At 42.0% G+C, this 22,161-nt stretch overlaps 1 protein-coding gene across 3 annotated transcripts in view; it reads left to right on the top strand.

Moving 5' to 3' along the window:
* GOLIM4 (golgi integral membrane protein 4) overlaps positions 1-21,942 on the top strand; it is a 76,211-nt gene extending 54,269 nt beyond the window's left edge. The window contains exons 8-16 of one of the 3 annotated variants that reach the window (XM_080915264.1): positions 2,356-2,517; positions 5,112-5,414; positions 6,288-6,541; positions 7,288-7,370; positions 8,637-8,746; positions 12,459-12,536; positions 12,946-13,014; positions 19,774-19,845; positions 20,104-21,942. In XM_080915264.1, the coding sequence (XP_080771390.1) occupies positions 2,356-2,517; positions 5,112-5,414; positions 6,288-6,541; positions 7,288-7,370; positions 8,637-8,746; positions 12,459-12,536; positions 12,946-13,014; positions 19,774-19,845; positions 20,104-20,250 (1,278 nt within the window). In that variant the 3' untranslated portion in view covers positions 20,251-21,942. Of the gene's footprint in view, positions 1-2,355; positions 2,518-5,111; positions 5,415-6,287; positions 6,542-7,287; positions 7,371-8,636; positions 8,747-12,458; positions 12,627-12,945; positions 13,015-19,773; positions 19,846-20,103 lie in introns of all 3 variants that reach the window. The other 2 variants (XM_080915263.1, XM_080915262.1) reach the window with 2 other exon arrangements.
* Positions 21,943-22,161: the final 219 nt, after the last annotated feature.

Below are 22,161 nucleotides of genomic sequence, written 5' to 3'. Positions count from 1 at the left end.
GATGCCCAGAATCAACCAGAAATGAAAGGAAAGTCCTCTGATACCCACAAAGATGCTGAGGCATGTAGCATCTTTCTCTCTCTCTCTCTCCCTCTTTCCTTCTCTTCCCTTCTCTCCCTTTCTCTCCCCCTCTTCCCCCCCATACACACATAAGTTTTTTTAAATATATTATTTCTGGAGGAAAGGGCATAGTCTCTACTATTTCAATATGATTCTTAGTGTACACAGAACCACAACTTTACTACCTTCATGGGTTGTACACCTTAGAGCAGTAGTTTTTAGCCTTCCTAATGTTGCAACACCTTAATACATTTCTTTATACTGTGGTGAACCCCAAGTATAACATCGCTTTTGTTACTACTCCATAATTGTAATTTTGCTATAGTTATGATTTGTAGTGTGAGCATATGATGTGCAGATGGTCCTAGTGACCCTTGTGAAAGTGTCATCTGAGACCCACCCCCCCACACACAAAGGGGTCGCAATGCATGGGTTGACAACCACTGCCTTAAAGGAAGAGAAAAATAATGGATGGAATTGAGTTTTCTGTATCTCTCCATGTGAGAGCATGGCTATCCGGATGTCATTTGTTGTGTTTTGTTTTATTTTGTTGGTTTTGTTTTGGGTGTTTTGTTGTTGTTTTTGTATATGTTTTTTTGTTTTGTTTTGGGCTCCAAAGTTGAATACCAAATGTTCTGATTGATTTCTCAAGTACAACCCACTGCCAGCTATATGTTACATTTTTATACAAACTATATGCTAGCACTCCTGTGACATGTATTTCACCAGCTAATGCCTTCACTGTTTGGAAACAAGAAGAGACTACACAGCTAGGACGATGACTCAGGCAGTAGAGTGCCTGCCATGGAATCATGAGGACCAGAGTTTGGATCCCCAATCCCCACAAAAAGGGCAGATATGGAAGCATATACTTATAATCCCAGCTGTGAGTAGACTGAAGTCAAGACAAGTAGACCTCTGAGCTCATTGGCCAGCCTGCTAACCGAATCAGTGTGATTCAGATCAATGAGAGACCTTGTCTTTAAAAAAAAAAAAAAAAAAAACAAACGTGATAAATAATGATAGAGAAAAGCCACTTGACGTAGACCTTGGGCTTCCACATGCATGGGCACACATGTACCTGCACACGTATATGCACATATGCCCATACCCTATATGTATATTATATGTGGACACAACACCGCACACATATATGTACATATTAAAAAAGAAGAAGAGCTAAAAGACTGCTTTTCTCCAAGCATAGAATTACAGAGGTTTGATGTAAGTTTATTACACAGTAATTCTGGTTTTCAAATAAGAGGGGTAGTGTACATGAAATGTTTATACTGATTTTGTTGAAGTTATTGGTTTATTTTTCTACCTTCCTGATTTTTTGTTTAAAAAAAAAGTGGCACACTCCTTTGTATCTCCCCTACCAAATGTACGTGCATGCCCTCTACCAAGCTTAAAGTCATATGCTGTTTTAATCATTTTAAGCCAAAAGGACATTCAGATTTGATGAGTAAAACCCAGATTCACTTCTCCCTTGTTTTGCTGATCTCTGCTACCTCAGAGCACAGTATAGAAAGTAATCAGTATAGCAAGTAAATAGCCATAGTTGAGCGTAAATTACCTAAGGAGAAGCTGAGCAAAGATAGATAGATGAATGGGTGGATGGAGAGAGAAAGAGAGAGAGAGAGAGAGAGAGAGAGAGAGAGAGAGAGAGAGAGAGAGAGAGAGAGTTAGAGAGTTAGAGAGATGGATGGATGAATGGATGGATGGATGGATGGATGGATGGATGGATGGATGGATGGAAGGATGGATGGATAGATGGATGGATGCATAGGTAGATAGACAGACAGATGATAGAAAGATAGCATTCCTTGAAAGCTGTAACCCAGGAGATACGCAGGACATACTGTTAATGGGTCTCAATTTGAATAATTATGTAAGTCTTCAAGTAGCCTTTTAATGTGATAAAGCATTGATTACATAGGTGCCTTTTAATAAAATATGTTTATAATAGAATAATTGACAAAGATCTTATTTTGTCTCCCATGGCCTTGAAAACTAACATGTCTTTTTTTTTGTTTTGGGGGTTTGTTGTTGTTGCTCTTTTTGTCTCTTAATTCTGATGCTAATTTGCATGTGCTCAGAAATGGTCAAGCATGTCCACTGAGGCAGCACCAGTGCACGAAGGCAATCTGCAGCTTTGCTAACAAACCTAAGTTTAATGCTTTTTCTAGTCGTCCAGTGAACCTGAGGCCCATCTAATGACTTATGAATGAATGTTCTTTTTTTATCTTCCCTCAAATGGTGCAATTTTCTGTCAACTGTACCATTGATATCCAGAGTCAAGTTGCAGAATATAAACAGCTGAAAGATACACTGAACAGGATTCCCAGCTTCCGAAATCCTGACCCAGCTGAGCAGCAAAATGCCACCCTTACCCATGGCGGCCACTCTCCTCAAGGTTACAACGCAAGAGAGAAGCTGACTGGAGAGCTACCCGAGGTGAGCGGTTCAACCTGGGGATCTCTGGGAGCTGAAGTTCCCGGTGAAGCTGTCCTGAGAACTGTCCTCTGTATGGCCCACTTTTCCTACCAAGCAGATTCCTAGAAGTTCTTACACAGTAGAATCCCCAGTGGGGTAGATAAAAACACCACAGGCTTCTCGGCCACAGCTCTACTTTGCAATTCAGTTAATTTGAGATTTGGCTTGGGGATTTGTATTTCCAACCAGTTCAGCTAGTCTGGGGAACACGTTGATAATTAAATCTGTAGCATTTACCGGGAAAGAATTTTCTGCCTTTGTCTGTATCCATGTAAATTTACTTGTATTAAAGGAGCTCTGGTCTCTGAGTATTTGCAGGTGAGATAGTTTTTCTCTCCTTTGAATAGGTGGACAGGTTTTGGACAGCATGAGATATTATGTAGCAGCCCACTTCCACATTAACGCTAATCTAAGAGAACTTGGCACACTTCTGGTGTCTTATAGAACTCACCAAATCATACTAAAATACCTTTGTAACCTGGTCACAGTTCACTTTATTCTTCATGAAAATCAACATGTGCTTGACTATGTTTCAAAAGTATAACATTACCATATGGTCTTGCTTATCGCTAATTCTTAGAAAGTTCTTTGTATGGGCTGGTGAAATGGCTGTGCGGGTGAAGGCCCCTGCTCTCAAGATTAATGGCCTGAGTTCAGTTCATAGGACCCGAGTGGAGGAAGGTTAGGAGTTGTCCTGGCATCTCCACGTGCATGCTGTGGCAGGTTTACAGTAAATGTTTGAGAAGTCTTGACTGCAAGTGGCTGGCCATCTTATGTGGATGATGAAGTCAACATGGATAGAGTTGGCAGTATGAGTGTTTTCATCAGGAGCAGGGCATTCCTTCCAAAACAGGCTTGGGGTTCTTGCAGTCCAGTTCTCTGGGATATTATATCCAGCAATTTCAACAGCGCGATAGAAAAGCAGGCCTGTCATTTGATTCTGTGTCCTGCTAATCTGGCTTCCAGCTCACTGCGATCACCATCTCATGATTCAGAGCTTGGTCTTCTCCAACTGTGATTGGGAGTTAGAAGTGATTTGCCCTTCTTCCTCACAGACAGAGTGGAGGTAAACAGCAGATGTCTGAAAGTCCTCAGAACCCTTGAGGGAAACACGTTCTACAAGGCAGTGTTACAGCTTGCCATAGGACTTCTTCAAATATACACCTCTAGAAGGTCTCAGCTATCCAAAGGAAAACTTTTCTCCCCACATCATGCCTTACACTCTTGACTTTTACAAGAGTGATAAGTATCTCCCTGCTAGCTCCAGAAGAGGGTTTCTTGTTTCAATTTGCTGATGCTGTGCTCCCTTAAGCATCTCAATTATAAGAAGTTAATCTGACCACAGAAGTAACTTCTTTCGATAGAGAAGAGGAAAGGGCACCACAAAATTTCCCATCAGTGTTCCATCCTCCAAGCTAATAGAGATTAAAGAAAGAGTGGAACTTACCAGAAGATTTGGCTAGGACTCAACAAATTAATGGAAGATATTTTCTAAACAAGTTTTTATTTCCTTGGTTTAGTTTTCTGTTTTGACAGTGTTTATCCTGTCAATGTATTATGTATTATAATAATATCATATATAATTGCATTGCTTATTATAATAAATGGATATACTGCCTTTGGTTTACAAAAAAGATGAAACAAGATGCATTAATATTTGACTGGGCCTGGGAAGGTGATTCAGTAAAATTTCTGCCACAAGCCTGAGTTGAATCCCACATAAAAGGCTAATTTTTATGTGGGATGTGCCTATAATGTTAGTATTGGAGAAGCAGAGACAGGAGGCTTTTTTGCCAGCCAGTCTAGTCGAATTCCTTTCCCTGGGGATCCTAATGAGGGACCGTGTCTAAATTCCGAAGATGTCAGCCTCCTGAGAAGTGTGACCTGAGACTGGCAATATGTTCCACATCTTCCCACATGCTCTCCCAACATAAATGTCTGTGTGTCTGTACACTGGCTAGCACAAATTGAAATGTCGTAATATAGTTTCTGTCTCACTTAGCTGAAACTATTTTAAAAGAACATGAATGTCCATTGGTAGTGCAAGCCCCTTCTCCTTACTAGGAAATGAAGAAAATGAGAAATCAACCCCTTCAACTGAATCTTAAAGCTTATCCTGGTTCGTTCAAATATCTGTCAAGAAGAAGACTGACCTTGGAGTAGCTTTCATAGGCATGAGGATTGAAGATTAGCAATTTTTATTATTTTTCACTTGTTTATTTCTTTTCCAGTCTAAGCAGAGCTGGAGTCAGATGGCCTTTGAGGGAAGTGTTTTTCTATTCCATGCTTACTGTAGGCTTCGGATCCCTGGTCTCTAAGCATTCTCTGAGATAAAATGCTGCCTAGATTATTTCTGTCTCCGGGTGCTATGACACAGCGCGAATGAAATAGCTCCCTCGCACCTCTCTTCCTTTTTAGTCATGACTGTATATTTCTAGACTCCAGGATTTTGCTTGTGCTGTAGCCCTTTCGATGTGGTAACAGAAGCATAATGTCACCGCATTTGAAATAGAAAAGTGTCATCTCTTGTGATGTGATTATCTTGAAATAACAAGGTGCAGCAGAACCATGAGGAGATGCCTCGAAGAATGGAAGAGAAACCTTTGTCATCCAGGCAGAAGGAAGCCGGATTTCAGGCTCCAGAAGAGCAGCATCAAGTAGAAGCCAGAGAGCCAGAGGAGCGTCACGTGGAAGAGGAGCACAGGAAGGCACTGGAGGAGGAGGAAATGGAGCAAGTGGGGCAGGCGGAGCATCTAGAGGAAGAACATGACCCGTTACCAGAGGAGCAGGATCGAGAGTGGAGCGATCAGCAGGGACGGAACGCAGCCCACCTCCTGGACGGCCACCCTCAAGCTGAGGTGCATGGGTGCTCACTAGAAGTTCTCAGTGGCAGGGAGCTTGGCTTTAGGTTTAAACACTACTACTACTAATAGTAATCATAATCATATACCGGGGCTGTGGAGATGCTCAGTCACTGAAGTACAAGCTAAACCTTAGTTTGATTCCAGATTTCTGTGTAAAAAGCTGGGTGTAGTGATATGTTCCTATAGTCCTTCCCAGCCAAGCTAACCTGACAAGAAAGCCCAGGTTTCAGAGAGAGAGAGAGATCATGCCTTTAAAAGCAAGGTGAATAGTACTTAAATAAGGACACTTGAGACACACACATACACACACACACACACACACACACACACACACACACACACACACACAGTTTCTCCCTCCTCTCTGTCTTTTTCTATTTCTCATCTGTCTTTAGCTCTCTCTCCCCCTCTCTTTCTTTGTGTACTGTCTTCACCAGTATAAGCTGAAATTTGACATTTTCTTTAGCCAGAGACTGACATATGCATTTATGGACGTAGCATCCTTGGGTCTTTAACGATTCCTAGACAAAGCCTTAGCCTCCCAAATTGTGCAGGTAGTGTGGGGTAACCAGCTTGATTCAGAACCTAAAAGCATAAATGTAATTCCGGTTGGAACTGATTTATTGTATTGTGCCCTGTAGCATTGGGGCTGGAGTGCACTCAGAGGTGGCCCTCCAGCTGACAGGTCCAGAAGAAAGCCAAGTCCATTTAGAAAAATTGCAAGATCTTGGGTTTCATGTGCAATTAGCATTTACCTGAATGTAAAGTGTCTAGGAGCCTATCCTTCCTCCTGAGTTTGTCCTGATAAGCAGATGGAGTGGGGAGGGTCTAACCCTTCTAGCTCAGAATGAACCCCTTTGATTCTAGGTTGAGCATTCAACCAAGGCAGCTACAAACTTCCGATCCCCATATGAGGAGCAGCTGGAACAGCAGAGACTGGCAGCAAGGAGAGATGAGGAAGCCCAGCGGCTCAGAGAACATCAGGAAGCTTTGCATCAACAGAGGCTCCATGGACAGTTGCTACGACAACAGCAGCAGCAGCAGTTCCTGGCCAGAGAGATGGCTCAGCAGAAGCAGGCCGACCATGAGGAAGGCCAGCAGCAGCACCAGAAGCAGCTAAGGTAGGCTGCCCCTTTCCTTGGTGGACAGTCCTTCCTCCGGTGTCAAATCAGCATTGTCTACGTGTGGCATTTGGCAAGCATTCAAACTCATTTTGCTTGTGAAGACAAGATAGAAAAAAAAGTATTAGGGAATTAAATGCTAGATACTTAATTTTATGGATAATTTTTTTTCTGCCTAAACTTGATACTCATCAATTAAGAAGAAGTCTTGGTGATAAAGGGGCTTACCACACAAACATTAGAACCTACATTCAAATCGCCAGAATCTCTGTAACTCTAAGTATGGTGGCATTCAGTCTATAATTCAGGCTAGTTCGTTAGTATGGGATGGGGAGAAGGAGAATTTCTGGAAGTTTTCAGCCAATCAGCATGGACTGTGTGCCAGCAAACAGCAGAAGTGAGGCTCTGAGTCAAACAGGGTTGAAGGCAAGGACAACATGCAAGGTTGTCTCCAGCGCTGCGGAAGCTGCATGTGCGGCTGCTCATTGTTGCACCCTCACAAGACGTACATGCATGTGCACCGGACACCTGGAAAATAAAAGCAAGCAATCTCAAATCAGTCTAGCATCCTCAGTCCTAATTTTATTTCATCAGGGGATGACAATTTATTACATGTCTAAATCTCAGGAACAAGTTATGGCTTATTCTGAAAGCTGAAGTCTTTATTTATTCCTGTCTTGAAAGATAAATGACCTTTGTCAAACTGTGCTGGCTGATTGTTATGTCTGGATTCGGGTCCCTGGCAGGCAGCAAGCTCATTACAATGCGGTGGAGAATGAAGTCGCACAGGGAGCGGAGGACCAGGGAATCCCTGAAGAAGAGGGAGGTGGTAAGACTTCTTAGATGATGACTCTAGACAAACTATTTGGTCATATGACCCATAGCAAGGAGCGCGTACTGTAGCTCCAACAGGCCTACTGTGTTCCCAGTAAATGCAGAGGACAGCTCTGACCCATGCTAGTACAGTTGCCACACTAGGTGCTAGTAAAAACATATACCAGTACTGAAACCTGATCAAGATGGAGACCCTGGTACATCATTACCCGGTCTGTGGAATCCCCTTGTGTGCTTAACAGTTGTTTCAGATAACCAATCTTAGGGTTGGTATTCTTTAGCGGATTTCCTTGTTTCCTACTTAACTTAGAAATGGCATACCCTTGTCAATATTTATAGCAAACATCTAGTATGAAATTGTCAAACGCTGCTTCCTGTGAAGACAGAGCTGCAGTTAACTCTCCTTGGTACCACCGAGTCTTAGGAGTGTTTGATTTTTCTAGAAAGTGTTTAGAGAAAACCAAAGGCTCGCGCTCCATTGGCAGCCTGTTGTTGTATTTCATAACGCTAAGAGTCAGGAAATTGTTGCATTTATGTCCCCCATGGGTTACTTTAACTTCTTCCACTTCCTGTTCATAAGACTGAGAGTTGTTTGCTCCCTTCTTGTTTAATAAGTCCCTCTGAGCACTTGCAGCTTGCCCCAGCAGGCTCCCCACTTCTTTTTCATCTACAAACTAAATCTGTCTCTATATGCTTAACCTTCTGTCTTATACCTTACTTTTCAAAGGACTTACAATTCTTGTGAGCTCTTATAATTCTGCTAATCTCACCACTTCCCCTGCCTCAAAGACTAGCAAATAAACTCTCGCTAAGCAATTTAAGCACGGGCTGTGCAGCGGTCTGTCTGCTTCTGAGTTCCCAGAAGCACTTGTCCTAATCTTGGTAAACTCTCTTTTCTCCTGACATTCAATAGCCAAAAAAAAAAAAAAAGAAAAAGAAAGAAAAAAAAATCTGTCAAATTTCTTTTATTATGCAAGTTTTGACTATTGTTTTTATATTTGGTAGGGAAAGGCCAGCCTTTGCTATAACTGTTCCTTAAGAGGGATAGAATGGGACATTTACCCATCCCTTTGACATGCAGATAAAGAACAGAAACTGTTCAGGAAAAACAAGAAACAAAACCAAACAAAGCCCAACCCCAAAGCACAGACATGACAGGGCTCGTGATAGGGATGAGATAGACATTTTGTAGGTTGCTTTTCCAGAGGAAAAATCCTGTCCAATCCATGCAGGGCTGATTTTGCTTCCTTTGCTTTGCTAGCCTATGAAAGAGATAACCAACGCCAAGATGAAGCTGAAGGAGACCCAGGCAACAGACAGGAAATTCATGAACCAGGACACCAAGAAGGCGACCCAGAAGCTGAAGCAGATGTAAGTGTTCTCCTCTGGCTCTTAAAGTTAGTAACTCACAAGAACCTGTGCCGTTCTCAAGCTCCTGGCTTCAGATGTGCTTTCTCATCAGACAGATGAGGGCATCTTCAGTAACTGTATAGGAACAAATCAAAAGGATTTAACAGCGAAGCATTAGGTGGGATGTTGGGAATGGCAGATTCCCTGTAGGAATCACACCTAACAAAGAAACAAGCACAAAGAAATGAAAATGAAGTGTGGTACAGTCAGCCTTGGTTGTTCAGACTAGATCAAACCTTCTAGAGAATTCTTATACATTTAAACACAGTAGAACTTTGGTGTGTGGGTAGGAGAGTCTCCATGTAACAATCCTCACAACCAAGCTTCAGGGACGGCCATATTGGAATTCCTTCACATAATGTACTGCTATAGAAAAGGACCTGAGACCTTTTCTATAAGGATTAGTCTATTGACTGGGGAGCAGTGCCCAAGGCTCATATCTAGAGGGAAAAATAAATTGTAGTACAGATGAGTTCTGTTGATGGAGGATGCCAAGTACATGCTGATACGTATTCTTCATCAGTGGAATGAGCCAGCACAAGTCAAATTAAAGGATATTAAGGCAGGTTTATTGGGAAGCTGCTCTCTGGCAGGGAAGTTGCCATGAGGAGGGTGACAAAGGCAAGGGACATGAGAAAGAACATGTGCACACACAGAGAAAAAATGTAGCAGAGGGAGAAAGGAAAGAAAAACCAAAATGTATAGATTATAATTAGAAGAGCTTCTAGGAGAGAGGAAGCCCAGCTCCTGGGCTTGAAAGTTCTGGGTATTGGGCAGAGGGTACCAGACATGCCCTGTAACATGTTGGGATTGAAGGATGCTGAGAGAACCTGGATCCAGTGTCCACTTCGATATAAAAATATACACCTCAGCCTTTGGCCTGATCTGAATCCCAACACGTGGGGTCTTTTAAGGATAAGTTCTATTCTCTGAAAGACAAAGTCCAGGATCAGTGCCTAAATAATTCTCAGAGTTTGGGGGAAATTCAGGTGAAGGCTGATCCCTAATAGAAAAGCAAACAATCACCGGGTTGTTTGAGCGCATCATTCCTGCATTCCAGACCAGGAATCTCATCTTTCCAGTGAAGACAGCAGGTCTATGTGCTTAAGAATTCTGGTTTCTCCAGTGATCATTCTAGGCTGTGCTTTCCATGGTGGAACCATGAGGAGATGGGCAGAAGGTTGTTCTCGGGATTAAAAAGAGCATCAACTTTGGCATCTTTTATACTGATAAGACTTTAGCTTAGAACTGCAAAATGGAGAAGTATTGAAAAATACAGTGACTGTAAAAGATGAAGAGGAGGGGACAAGCCAGGTTAGAGCAGGGACAGGAGAAGAGACTTCATGTTTGCTGATCGTGTCATGGGGGTCTGTTAAGTGTGTTACGTGCCTTTCTTCTATGCTTTGTGACCACGCTGAGAACAATGAATAGGGATGTGTGCTGCAGGTTTGAAAAGAGGTCATCAGATGCCAAGATAGTATACACACTTTAGAGTGCAATTATGTAGATGTCTGGTTAGTCTTTCTGTTGACTGAAATCAGGACCCTCACCTTTCAGGTTGGGCAGTCCAGGTCCTTAGCCCTATGCAGAAGAAATGCAAGCAGTTTTGGAGTAGATGCAATCCTGTTTTGTGTAGATGATGTTTGCAGTCTACTTTAGCTCTCCTAGCAAATACTGCTAATAAATCAAAAGACATGTTGGGATGGCATTCAGTCCCTGAACTCTGTATAAACTGATTCCGAAATTCTGATTATTGGTGCCAGCATGATTTGGTAGTGACTTGGAGCACCTTGATTGCAGATGGCTTTCCTACTTAGCTTTCAGAATGCCTTTTTTTTGTTTTATTCTGTCTGCAATAACCTTTAGGGAAATATGTATCTGTGAGCCTAGCATTGAACTATTTCCAATAATAGAGGAGGAACATGTGAGGGCATGAGATTTATCCCCTGAGAATAAGAAAGCCAGAGCAGAAACGCCTGTGAGTGTGTAGGAGGAGAATGCTGCCAGTGGGGACAGGTGGGTCCCACAGGCACTTAGGTTTAGAATCTGCTCCCTGACCTGTAGCATTCTTTACTCTCCTGACATCTTTCTGTATATTCCATTCAATGCACTGGAAAAGATGGAGGCTTTTTACCTCTCTTCTTTTAACCAGAGATTGTGAGTTACCTCTGATTCAAATCTGTATTCACTATTTTATGTGATGAAACATTTTTTTTCTCTGTAACCCCCTAATTGCTGCTTGGTTAAAGTTGGAGCTAGCATTTGCATTTTTATGAACTTAAAGAATGATATTTAAAGTTTTTTTTTTTTCTCCTGCTTGGAGTGGGTTACACTTTTTTCTTTACTCTTTACTCAAATCATGAATAATTCATACAAGAAAGCCTATAAAACAAGAGACTGTAGAATAATTGGAAATGGATATGAAGGTGATGGCTTATCATTTATATTGAGAGCAGTGGTCATTTGCACTTGAAACTTGAGGCAAAGGCTGCTCAGTAATAAGCCATCTGACACTGCAGGGAGCTCTTGACCATGGTCAAGTGGCACAGTGAATGGTAGCAAGAGCCCCTTGTCTGCCCAATGCTGAAAGACTGAATCCTACTCTGTGGCTTCGGCATCTCATGAGAGCAATTCCCACTTCAGTCAGTTTCCCAAGGCTTACCAAAGGATTGGGGACACCCATAAGCAGCAACGGTTCATCTGCCCATCTCAGGATCTTCTTGAGGATGGGTATGATTTAACCAGAATCCTGGGTGCTTAAATGGATGACTGAAGTAATTGTGAAGCCAACACAATTACGGAGAACTCCTGTGAAATATCTCTGGTGATGTATTGTCTGATTTTTTCCTATCCATTTCTAAAGCAATATTCCTCTTCTTCACAGTAGGCCTAGCTGTTAAAGGAATTTGGCCATGCTACAAAAGGACCTTTTACTGTGGCATGTGGGCTTTCTTTCCCGGCTGAAGAGATAGATACACACTCAGTCTCCAGCACCCACACATAAAATCGGATGTGGTGGTACATGCTTTAAGCCCAGCGCTGGGGAGCTGGTAACTGGATACTCAAGAGCTTGATAACAAGGCAGTCTAGCTTAATGGATGGGCCTCATGTCTCACTATAAGATATCCCATCTAAAAATTGACTGTCAATGGTTTCTGATGAGTGACACTTGAAGTTCACCTCTGGTCTCCACTCTAGTACCACCCCCCTACCCCCAGCAGGTGCATATATCTGCAAGTGCACACACTTGGAACCAATACACACCTCTCTCACACAAATTTCTCAAAAAGTGAAGTTTGTGTGAAAGTCACCAGATCAGAAAAAAAGAGTTATTTGCCCATCTCACTTGCTCCTCTTGATTATGACTGACTTGATGCTTCCCCTCTGACTTCTCTCACCACTGCTGGCTTTGCCGTGATGCCTGCTTACTTACTGCTAGAATTTCGAGGAACCACTTGCACAAATGAAGTACTCTTTGTACCTCCTCAATCGATCTAATTCCTGAAACACTGACAAAGCAAGAATTCCATCTTTGCATGTCTTGGGAAAGAGTGATGTGAACAGTCCCATGAAGGGTGAACTCATTTTCTGCCATTGTATGATCTTTTCTCAGCGAGATTAAACTTGAGCCTCGGTCTTAACGTGGTGGATGCTTTTTATGAACATTTTGCAGAGGGCAGCTGTGGAGGACATAAACCCAGCAGATGACCCCAACAATCAAGGTGAAGATGAATTTGAGGAAGCCGAGCAAGTGAGAGAAGAAAATTTGCCAGAGGAAAGTGAAGAGCAAAAACAAAGCGAGGCAAAGCAAGGGAATGTAGAAATGGATGAGCACCTTGTGGTGAGATAATGCCTGGGGTGAAGAGTCATTCATCCTGAGCATTTTAGGAAATGCCTAGTATTTGGGTGGGTTAGAGAAGATTTGCCACATTAATAAGTCATGGACCCTTATGTGAGATGCTGTGCTTGGAAGCCTGTATCCCAGAACCAGGCAAGGGATGACCCACACTCCACTTGAGAAATGAACATTCAGCATCTTCTGGCTGCTGATGCAATTGCAAGTGTACTTTTCATCGTGGTATGTTTATTCTTTGACCCAGTATCCTGTGAGACGATTCTGCAAGGTATAGTAACGTGAGCCTCTCCTTTTGTTTCCACAGATGGCAGGGAACCCAGACCAGCAGGAGGATAATGTTGACGAGCAGTACCAGGAAGAAGGAGAGGAAGAGGTATAGGATTAGCATGGGACAGGGCACACTGGGCATGCTACCCTCAAACAAATCTCAGTTCTGTGGACCGTAACATTCAGACTTAAATGGAATGAGAAAAAGGTAGGAGGGATTTTGAGGACTATATATGGATCATGGCAGTTGAAAGGCTCAGAAGGTAAAGCAGAGTAACTTTAAATGATCACAGATGTGGAACTGAGAGGACCTGTGGCATACTGAGATTTATGTGATCTCTCTGGGAGTAGCCATACATGTATTTTCTCATGTATCCTGTGAGTATGGACTGACCCCTTGAGCTTTTTCTGTGGGATCTTCCCATGCCTGTCACAGAAATTATTGTCACTGTGACAATAAATTGTTTTCACCTGATGGAATTCTCATCTAGCAGGCTTACTGTTGAATAACTTTACCATTTTTAGTTCTTTCTGAACTCTGGCTGGCTGGTTCAACTCAGTCGTTCTGGCTCAAACTCTTCTTCAAGCTGACTGATTCAAATTGGCTTCTCACAGCTTCTGACTGAATTTCTCTGCATGACTTGAAAGTAACCCTGGCAATTCGTTCTAATCTTCTGGCTCCTTCTTATTCTCCGGCTTCAACTGCGTCTGCTGACCTGCATCAACTCAGGAACACACTCACCCTCACTGCACCAGAAGGCACTGCACTCACTGTACCGACTCCCAACTAATCAACTCCTGATGCACCCGAGCTCTCCATGTGCTGTTCTTCAACAGCATTTCTCCTGACAGCTGGACAAACCTATATCTGGCTCATTCTGCCCAATCTTTCTCTGACGTGTCCCTTTGACCCTCAATTAGATGTCACTTTCCAACATGACTGCTTCTTTCTATAAACTAATTTTACCTTAAAGGTATATGCTAAGGGTGTATGTGTGTGCCAGAGAGGAGTATTAAAGGGGTGTGGCATGTGTGCATTCCAGCTGGGTCACACAGACCTAGGTCTTTGGGTGTCATTCCTTGCCAGAGAAGCTATGTTGCTGGATTAAAAATTCCTCTACACCCCACAGAGTGAAATGGAACCCAGCTAACTGCAAATGTTCCTAGAGATGTATCAGTCTTTCATTCTGACCTCTTTCCTCACATGAATGCAACTTCTTAATTAAACTTAATAATAAGGGCCACCTGTCAAGGGCGAGGAGGCGTCTAGCCCACCTCCTCCACCAAAAGGAAAAGAAAGGAGGTAAAATATCAAAAAGTTTGAACAAGATACATTTAGGTCTAATTTTAATAATAAATTTTAATTTTCGTTCCATTGTAAACTTTTGGCTCATTATCATCAGTGACTCGTATAGAAACCCTATCATAGTGTCTCCTTCTTGTGACGAGATAGCTGGTAAGGTAAGCGTGTAGGAGCCTGTGTGATGCAGCTGTCTCTTGAGTGGACTCCTGTGAGTGAGTGCATCTTGGTTAGCATTTTACTGCGGTACTTTTCCCAAGGAAAGAGAAAAGCATGCCGTTCCTTATGACACGCTTGAGCTTAGCATTCTGTCACATTTCCCCTCCTGCTGTTTGTCTTCATGAAGACCCAGAAATTGTCTTCCCAGGAAGAGCAAAAAGCAGCCTTGAATATTAAGACATTTGCTAGAGAGAGCGATTCATCAGAACTGCTCTTGTAGCAAGATGTCTAGACTAATAGTCCTTTGTTTCCTTATGTCAAAGGGGGGGGGCAACTTTGAGGGATTAAGAGAGAAAGGGTTCACCTTGGCTTCCTTTTAAAAATTCAGAAGGGTAAACATAAAAGTTTAATCAGTGTTTGCTGATTCCTTCTCAGCCCTGTAGTATGAGCAGTTAAGGTGAAGGGGGGCAATCCTGAGATGGGAGAGGGATAGGGACAGAGGACAAGAAATGCAAGCAAGAGCCTGCAAAATGACAAAGGCTTGTGCTGTCCACTGCAGCCTTCTCCCCGAGAGCATCCTTCCCCTCCCTTGTGCCCAGTAGTCCTCTCCTCTGGGCGCTTCTGCTGCTATAGCACTGTCTTGTTATACAAAGCCCGAGGCGCTTCCTCAGAGTCTTATGGAAGGTCAGTGTCTGTACTTTCTAATCCCCTGCTGCATTAGTTCTGAAGTCTCTCTCTCTCTCTCTCTCTCTCTCTCTCTCTCTCTCTCTCTCTCTCTCTCTCTCTCTCTCTCTCTCTCTTTCTCTCTCTCTCTCTGTCTCTGTCTGTCTCTCTCTGTCTCTGTCTCTCTCTGTCTCTCTCTCTCTCTCTCTCTCTCTCTCTCTCTCTCTCTCTCTCTCTCTCTCACACACACACACACACACACACACACACACACACAGAGAGAGAGAGAGAGACTACAATTACTTCCTGCAACTCTCCGAAAAGCTTTTCTTTCCCTGTCCACTGAGTATCCCTTGCTGGTTTGATTTCTGCCAGCTCTTTCCAGTGCTCCCAGACTTCCCATACAGGAGAGGAAAGAGGAGATGTCACATTTCTTGAGTATTAGTGACAGAGACGAGACATTACTGAGCAGCCTGAAGCAAGAGGAGCGGTGAACTAAAAGCATAGATCATTGTTTCAGTGTGTGGTTAGGCAGCACTTGTGGATTATAAAATCAGTGAAATTCCAAAGTGGCTTCATCCTCTTCTTTTTATAGCCTCCGAGTTTCAGCTGCTCTGTAGCTGCTGAGCTGTAGACTTCTAAGTGCCCTCAGTTCCTTTCCCTCCAGGACAACACTCAGATGCACTGGTATTACTGTTTAGTCCTTGAGAACTGTATCCCATCAGCCTTACATCAGTCAGAGCTGCAATCATTAGACTTCCTAGCTTGAGAATGGGAAGCAAAGGAATGGAGGGGAGAAAGAGGGAGGAAGGGGAGAGAGAGCTTGTGTGTGTGTGTACATGTGTATATTCTGATGAATGGGAACACATATGTGATGAAGGAACACCATGAGAGTGGGGGCCAGAGGGCAGTCTTGCATGTCATCTCTCTCTCCAGGGACATCACCTTAGTTTTCAGAAATAAGGTCTGTCATTTGGCCAAGCAGTCGTCAGGTAGACATGCTGCCTGTCCAGAAAGCCCCAGGAATCTGCCTGTCGCTGCCTCACCAGTGCTGGGATTATGTGCATACCACCAGTGAGGCCTTTGTACGTAGGTTCTGAGGATTGGCATGTGGTCCGATTGCTTATCCAGTAAACACTTTGATGACTGCACTATGCCCCCAGCTCTTCACTTCTCGTATCCCAGCATGTTCTCTTTCTAAGACACAAAACTGTCGATTCCTGACCTGCCCACCTTGTTTATTTGTTTACTATTTTTAGAGCAAAAATACTTATGGTAATATCTCTCTCTTATTGCTAGCATTCTAGATGTTTTATCTAATTTTGAGTGAAGAGGCATTATTACCTAACTAAAAAGTATTAGGTATTTTAAAGTATTTAAATGTTGAAAATAGTTTAAATGAGCTCATGAACAATTTGAATATTTTCATGACTCCTGGACAACAAAAAATAGATTAATAAGAATATTCACAGAGAGAAGGAAAAGGCTACTTGCTTACCTTCTGTAGCCAAAGGAGCACACAATTGACACCTGATGTGACATGGTCACATGATCTATATGTCAAGAAACTTTTCCAGGGCTGAGAGTATGGCTCAGCTGGTAGAGTTCTTGGCCAACAAATAGGAAGCTTATAGTTCTTTGGCAAGCTGGGTGTCGGGGTGCACACTTTGAATCCCAGCACTCTGGGAATAGAGGCAGGGGGATCAGAAGTTCAAGGTTGTTCTTAGTTCCACAGTAAATTTGAGCCCATCTAGGTATATGAGGTCCTGCTACAAAGGAAAGAGGGTGGGAGGGAGAAAGGAAAGGCAGGAGGGAGGGAGGGAGGAGAGAGGGAGGGAGAGAGAGAGAAGGAGAGAAGGAAGAAGGGAGTGAGGGAGGTGGGGAGGAAGAGGGAGGGAGAGAGAGAAGGAGAAAAGGAAGAAGAGAGGGAAGGAGGGAGAGAGGGTAGGGCAGCTTTGAAATGGGAACAGCTCTTAGACCTTGTAGATCAGATCAGCCACTGTAGCTAATGCTGAAAGCTTTTGACTGTCACATGCCACCAGCTCTGGATCCTTCCATGCTTGGCTTCTGAAGGTGATGCCTCCCGGTTCGCAGCTAGGACACAGTTTCTCTCCTATGAAGCAACTCTTGACTGCCTATGATGGCACAAGATAGCGAGACAACACGACACACAGACACAGAGTTTGCCCCCATCTGGTTGAATTCTTTTCTCCTCTTTCAGAAGCACAGACAGACTTCAGGGCTGCACATGAGAAGCAGCGTCTCGGGGATGTGTTCAGGGGAGCTTGCTGCCCTAGTGGGATGTTAAGCCAGGTGTTGTGGATGATGTAAATGGTCAGAGGTGAACTTTTGACCCTGGGCTATCCACTTAAGCATCCTGCAAAGCTCAGAAACATGACATCATCTGTTCTTATTTAGTAAGGTAATTAAAATGAGCTCGCTTTGCTTTTTGCCTCAAGCATGATGACTGTGATGCTATTATATTTGTGGGAGCCTATTGTCTCTATGGCTCAATTATTATAGAACATCATTTTTGATTCCTCAAATGAGAGGCCCATTTAAATCATCAGCTCCCAACTATAATTCAAATGGCAACCGGGATGTAAGCTAAAATCTCTACAATAGATCCAATGAGTAGAGAAAAGGGAAAACATTCTTAGAAAGGTTGTTATCTCCCGAGCCAGACATTTCTAACTAGCATTCATTGTACTCCAGGAAGTATCGTCCTGTCTCAGCTGTGACCAAGAGTCACCTAGAGAAGTTCATGAAAAATACACCAAAGGTTCCCTGCTGGAAACTGCAACTTATCTTTCAAGGGCCCTAGAAATCAGAGCCCTTTAAAAGCTCTACCTTGCACCAAGTAAATAATGCTATTTTGGGAACCTCTATTTAGATAAGTCATCCTAGTAAAAGCAACTGCAGATGACCTCTTTGCAAATTGTGACCCCTAGAACTGGTGTGAGTGGTTCCACCCATTTGCTAAAAATTTTCTCAGTAGATGCTTAAAGGGGTCCACAACTCTCAGACCACTTTTTCCCCCAAAACACACATAAACACCTAGGCCATGGACTTTTATTCAGCACTTTCATGCATAAGAACTTTGAGATTCAGAAAGGACAGTTAAATTTTCAGAATCACATAATTTATAATTAAACTCTAAATATAGCTTACCCAGGCCTGGCATAAGGTTGACATTGTTAAGTATTTTATTTTATGTTAAGTATTGTTAAGTTCTTGGTGGAAATTTATATAGAAAAATAATAGAAACAGAAAGTCACCATGCTGTGACTCTTAAATAAAACAATTGACTTAAGACACAGTTATAACTGGGAAGTGACATCTTTAATCCCAGCTCTCAGGTGGCAGAGGCATTTGGATCTCTGTGAGATTGAGGCCAGACTTGTCTATTGAGTGAAGTCCAGGACAGCCAGGGCTACAGAGAGTGACTTGGTGTTGATTATAACAAAAAAACAAACAAAACACACATAGTCATGAATGATGTCACTGAATGAACAGAAGTCAGGGACCTTTCTGTGGAGTGACTGGGTTGGCCATCTGCAGTCACTGACTAAGCACAGCCTTACTCTGTCATCGCAAGCACGTCCAGGGGCCTTGCCAATACAATGGAAACAGATCACTGGCATGCCTTTGTGTATGCTCATATCCAGTTCCCACTCACCTTTACTACTCTTTCATGCCCTGCCTTTTCTTCAGTTCTGTAGTTCCCAGCAAACCTCAGTTGCACATCTGCTACAAATATGGGTCCTGTCTATGCATGCTCTTTGGTTGATGGTTTAGTCTCTGTGAGCATGGCTAAGGAGAGTTGCCTCTGTAGGTCTTCTGGGGTGTCCCTGACCCCTCTAGCACAAGAGTCCTCAAGCCCCTCTGGGTTTCTCCTGCTCTTTTCGAGGTCGTGAGTTCAGTTCCTAGCAAACACATGGTGGCTCCCAACCATCTGTAATGGGATCTGGTGCCCTCTTCTGGCTTTCAGCAGCATAGGCAGGCAGAACACTGTACAGTGTTAAGACTGTATGTGCAGAGCATAGAACAGGCTATTTTGTCTTTCTAGGACTTCCATCCTGCCTGACAGAAAGATTTCTAGAGCTTTCCCATTTGTAAGAAGAAGTACAACAGTTTGTAAAGAGACCTGCATCTCTAGCTATTGACTTTGTAGAATTAATTCATATCCAAACAAATGAGAAATTCAAATCCAGGTGTCTTTCTTTGACAGTCATATTGACTATAACAATTTCCTTATTATTTGAGAATTTCATATATTTATTTAATACATTTTAATCACTTAACTCCCCACAACCCTTCCACATCTTCTTCCCTCATCCAACTTCCTTTCCTTCTGGGATGCTGTCTTTCAACCCGTCTTCGTCTTACTGTCATGTCTTCCTGTCAAGTGTGGCCCACTGACTCTAATCAGTTTCTTGTCCAAGTGTGAGGGGAGGTAATTTATCAGAGCAAAGTCATGTCATCAGTGGCTACGTAACTGAAGAAAATGACACCTGTTCCTTCAACTGCTAGGAACTGCCAATAATGTCTACAGAGGCATATCACACAGTTCTTTATATCTAGCTGACAAGTCAAAATTTTGACGTTAGTCTTTTTTCATCTTTAATTTTAATTCATTTTTCTAAAGATGTGCTATTTTGAGTTAATATCTCAGGAATAGGAATATTTTGTTACAAGTATTTAAATGGGAAAGTAGCACTCAGTCTTTGTGGTCTGTTTTAGGTTCAGGAAGATTTGACTGAAGAGAAAAAAAGGGAATTGGAGCATAACGCTGAAGAGACATATGGTGAAAATGTATGTTTATGTCCTTGCACATGTGCATATGTGTGTAATTGTGCCAGGATGTATACATGTGTGTGCATGTGATAGTTATATATATACTATAATTAAGAAAAGTTATGCTAACTGGAAAACTGAGGCTGTGACAGTGTTGTTTATGAGATCATTTTCCTTCACATCCTTTACTCCTCAAAAATGAATTATGTTTCATCCTTTGTTAAAAGATCCTCTTACATCTTCTCGTAATTGTTTTTTTTTTCTTTTATCTTTTAGCCTGATGAAAAGAATAATGATGTTGAAGAACAAGGAGTTCATCGTGGTGCCCATCCCAAAGGAAGACAGGAGAATTATGAAGAGGAGGAAGATGAAGAAGATGGGGCCGCCATTGCTGAAAAATCACATCGTAGAGCTGAAATGTAACTGGACCCAGTTTCTAGCCTGCGCTCAGCCAACAGTTTTTGTTCCAAGCTGCTCTAAAACAAATCCCTCCTACTGAATTCTAGAGTATTTAATTACATACAAAAGTAAGGGTTTAGACTTTTTTAACTTTTTTTATTAGAAATGCTATACATTTATATGAATATATTTTGATACCTTAGGTGAGAACTTCTTTTATAGTCAAGGTAAACATGGACAAGAAGAAAACCAGTAAGACTTGCCTTCAGGTCTCAATCCCATTGCTCAGCCATGGTAGGATGATGATGGACTTGATCTTGGTGCATGTCTCAGCTCAGCACTATTTTGTTTTCTAGCTTCTGGGTAGTCTACTGTTTATCTCAGATAAAATGCAGGATATAGAAAAAAGATGTACTGAAAAGCACTGTGCAAACATCAAAGGAATGGCTGGTGGCCTAGCAACTGCTCTTGCAGGTTCACAGCTCTGAAAGGATGTCACTACTGCAGGTATTGGCGAATGAGATCCATCTGCACAGTTGACATGCAATTAGAAAGTGTGTGTGTGTGAGTGTGTGTGTGTGTGTGTGTGTGTATAAAGACATTGTTTTTCAAACTTTCAGATCACTTACAAGAGTGCATAGCAATGCTTTAAATCATGGCTGTCTTGCTTGAGAGGAATCAAGGATGAAAGTTGAGTAATATTAATACCGCTATGAAAGTATCACGAAGTCAGTCCTGCTATAGAGGCCAAAGGAACTGACACACTTGAAAAGAGGTGTAGTATGTGTGATGACACTTCCCGGGTGAACTCCCAGTCTCCATTCCATCTCTAAAGTCTCTAAGTTACCTGCTCACCAGTATCCGCTTTCTACAGCATATGTTTCTCTCTTAAGCTCTGTGCCTTGGTATGTAAACATTTGGTTTCCAGTTATGGACAGGAAAGGATGCAAAACTACAGTTTAATAGGATTATTTTTCAGAGCATATGGTACAATATCTATAGCACTGTGATAGGCTTTACTATTTACCCAGAATTGACCTGCCTTTGCCCATGTGTGAGGCATTCTAATGTCTATAAAGAATAATTCGTTCTTTAAAAGAAAACTCAAACTGGAAATATTTCCCTGAAATGAGCACATATTTTACTGTAGATCATTGATATTGTCAAACACATTGAACTGGGCCACAGTTAATCTGTGTGTGGTACTTTCAAAATAAGGCAAATTTCATTTTCTGTTATTATCGGGTAGATGTAGTTTTAGTTTTTAATAACCACACTGACGTATGATTTCGGTTTTTCCAGCTGAGCAATTGTGTATGTATGCATAGAAATGTTCTGTTCAAATTTAGTTTGAATTTCCAGTAACCATAAATCAAATCTCATCTTTATGTATAAATGCTCCATATGTAATGTAAAATGTATTATATTGTACATAATACTCAAAATACAATTATTTTGGTAAATTAGTTTGTATTTTTAATGTCCCTTTGCAGTATTTAATTATTTGAAACATATTGAAACTTGAGTAATAATCAATAAAGCTATAAAAAGTTAAGGGTAAGTCTTTTAAAGCATATGATTTTTTAATGGTTTGTGATCTATGATTTTTCTTTATAGGACATTATAAATTAATGAATTATTAAATGCCTTCATCAAACTGCTTCATTTTTCTTTCTTTTTCTGCTTTAACTGGCTCTTGACTTCTCATCCTGAGCCCTTTCCTTAAAAAAAGAAGCTAATAATGTTCACTATCTTTAAGGGCTAAAAAGAATAAGAAACTGAGTTAAAGAAGTATGTAAAAGTATGAATGTTGTATCCACAATTCATATGTAAATCTCTCCATTAAAGCAGCAATCACAAACCATTCTAGAATATTTCTAACACCTTGTTGAAAGAACATTCTAGTGAGAGCTAAATCAGACCTGACTTCCATTA

The sequence above is a fragment of the Micromys minutus genome (genome assembly GCF_963924665.1).
Source record: "Micromys minutus genome assembly, chromosome: 4".
In the NCBI taxonomy this organism is placed as follows: Eukaryota; Metazoa; Chordata; class Mammalia; order Rodentia; family Muridae; genus Micromys; species Micromys minutus.
Note: the sequence above shows the minus strand (reverse complement) of the source record. Positions and strands in the feature narration are given on the sequence as shown.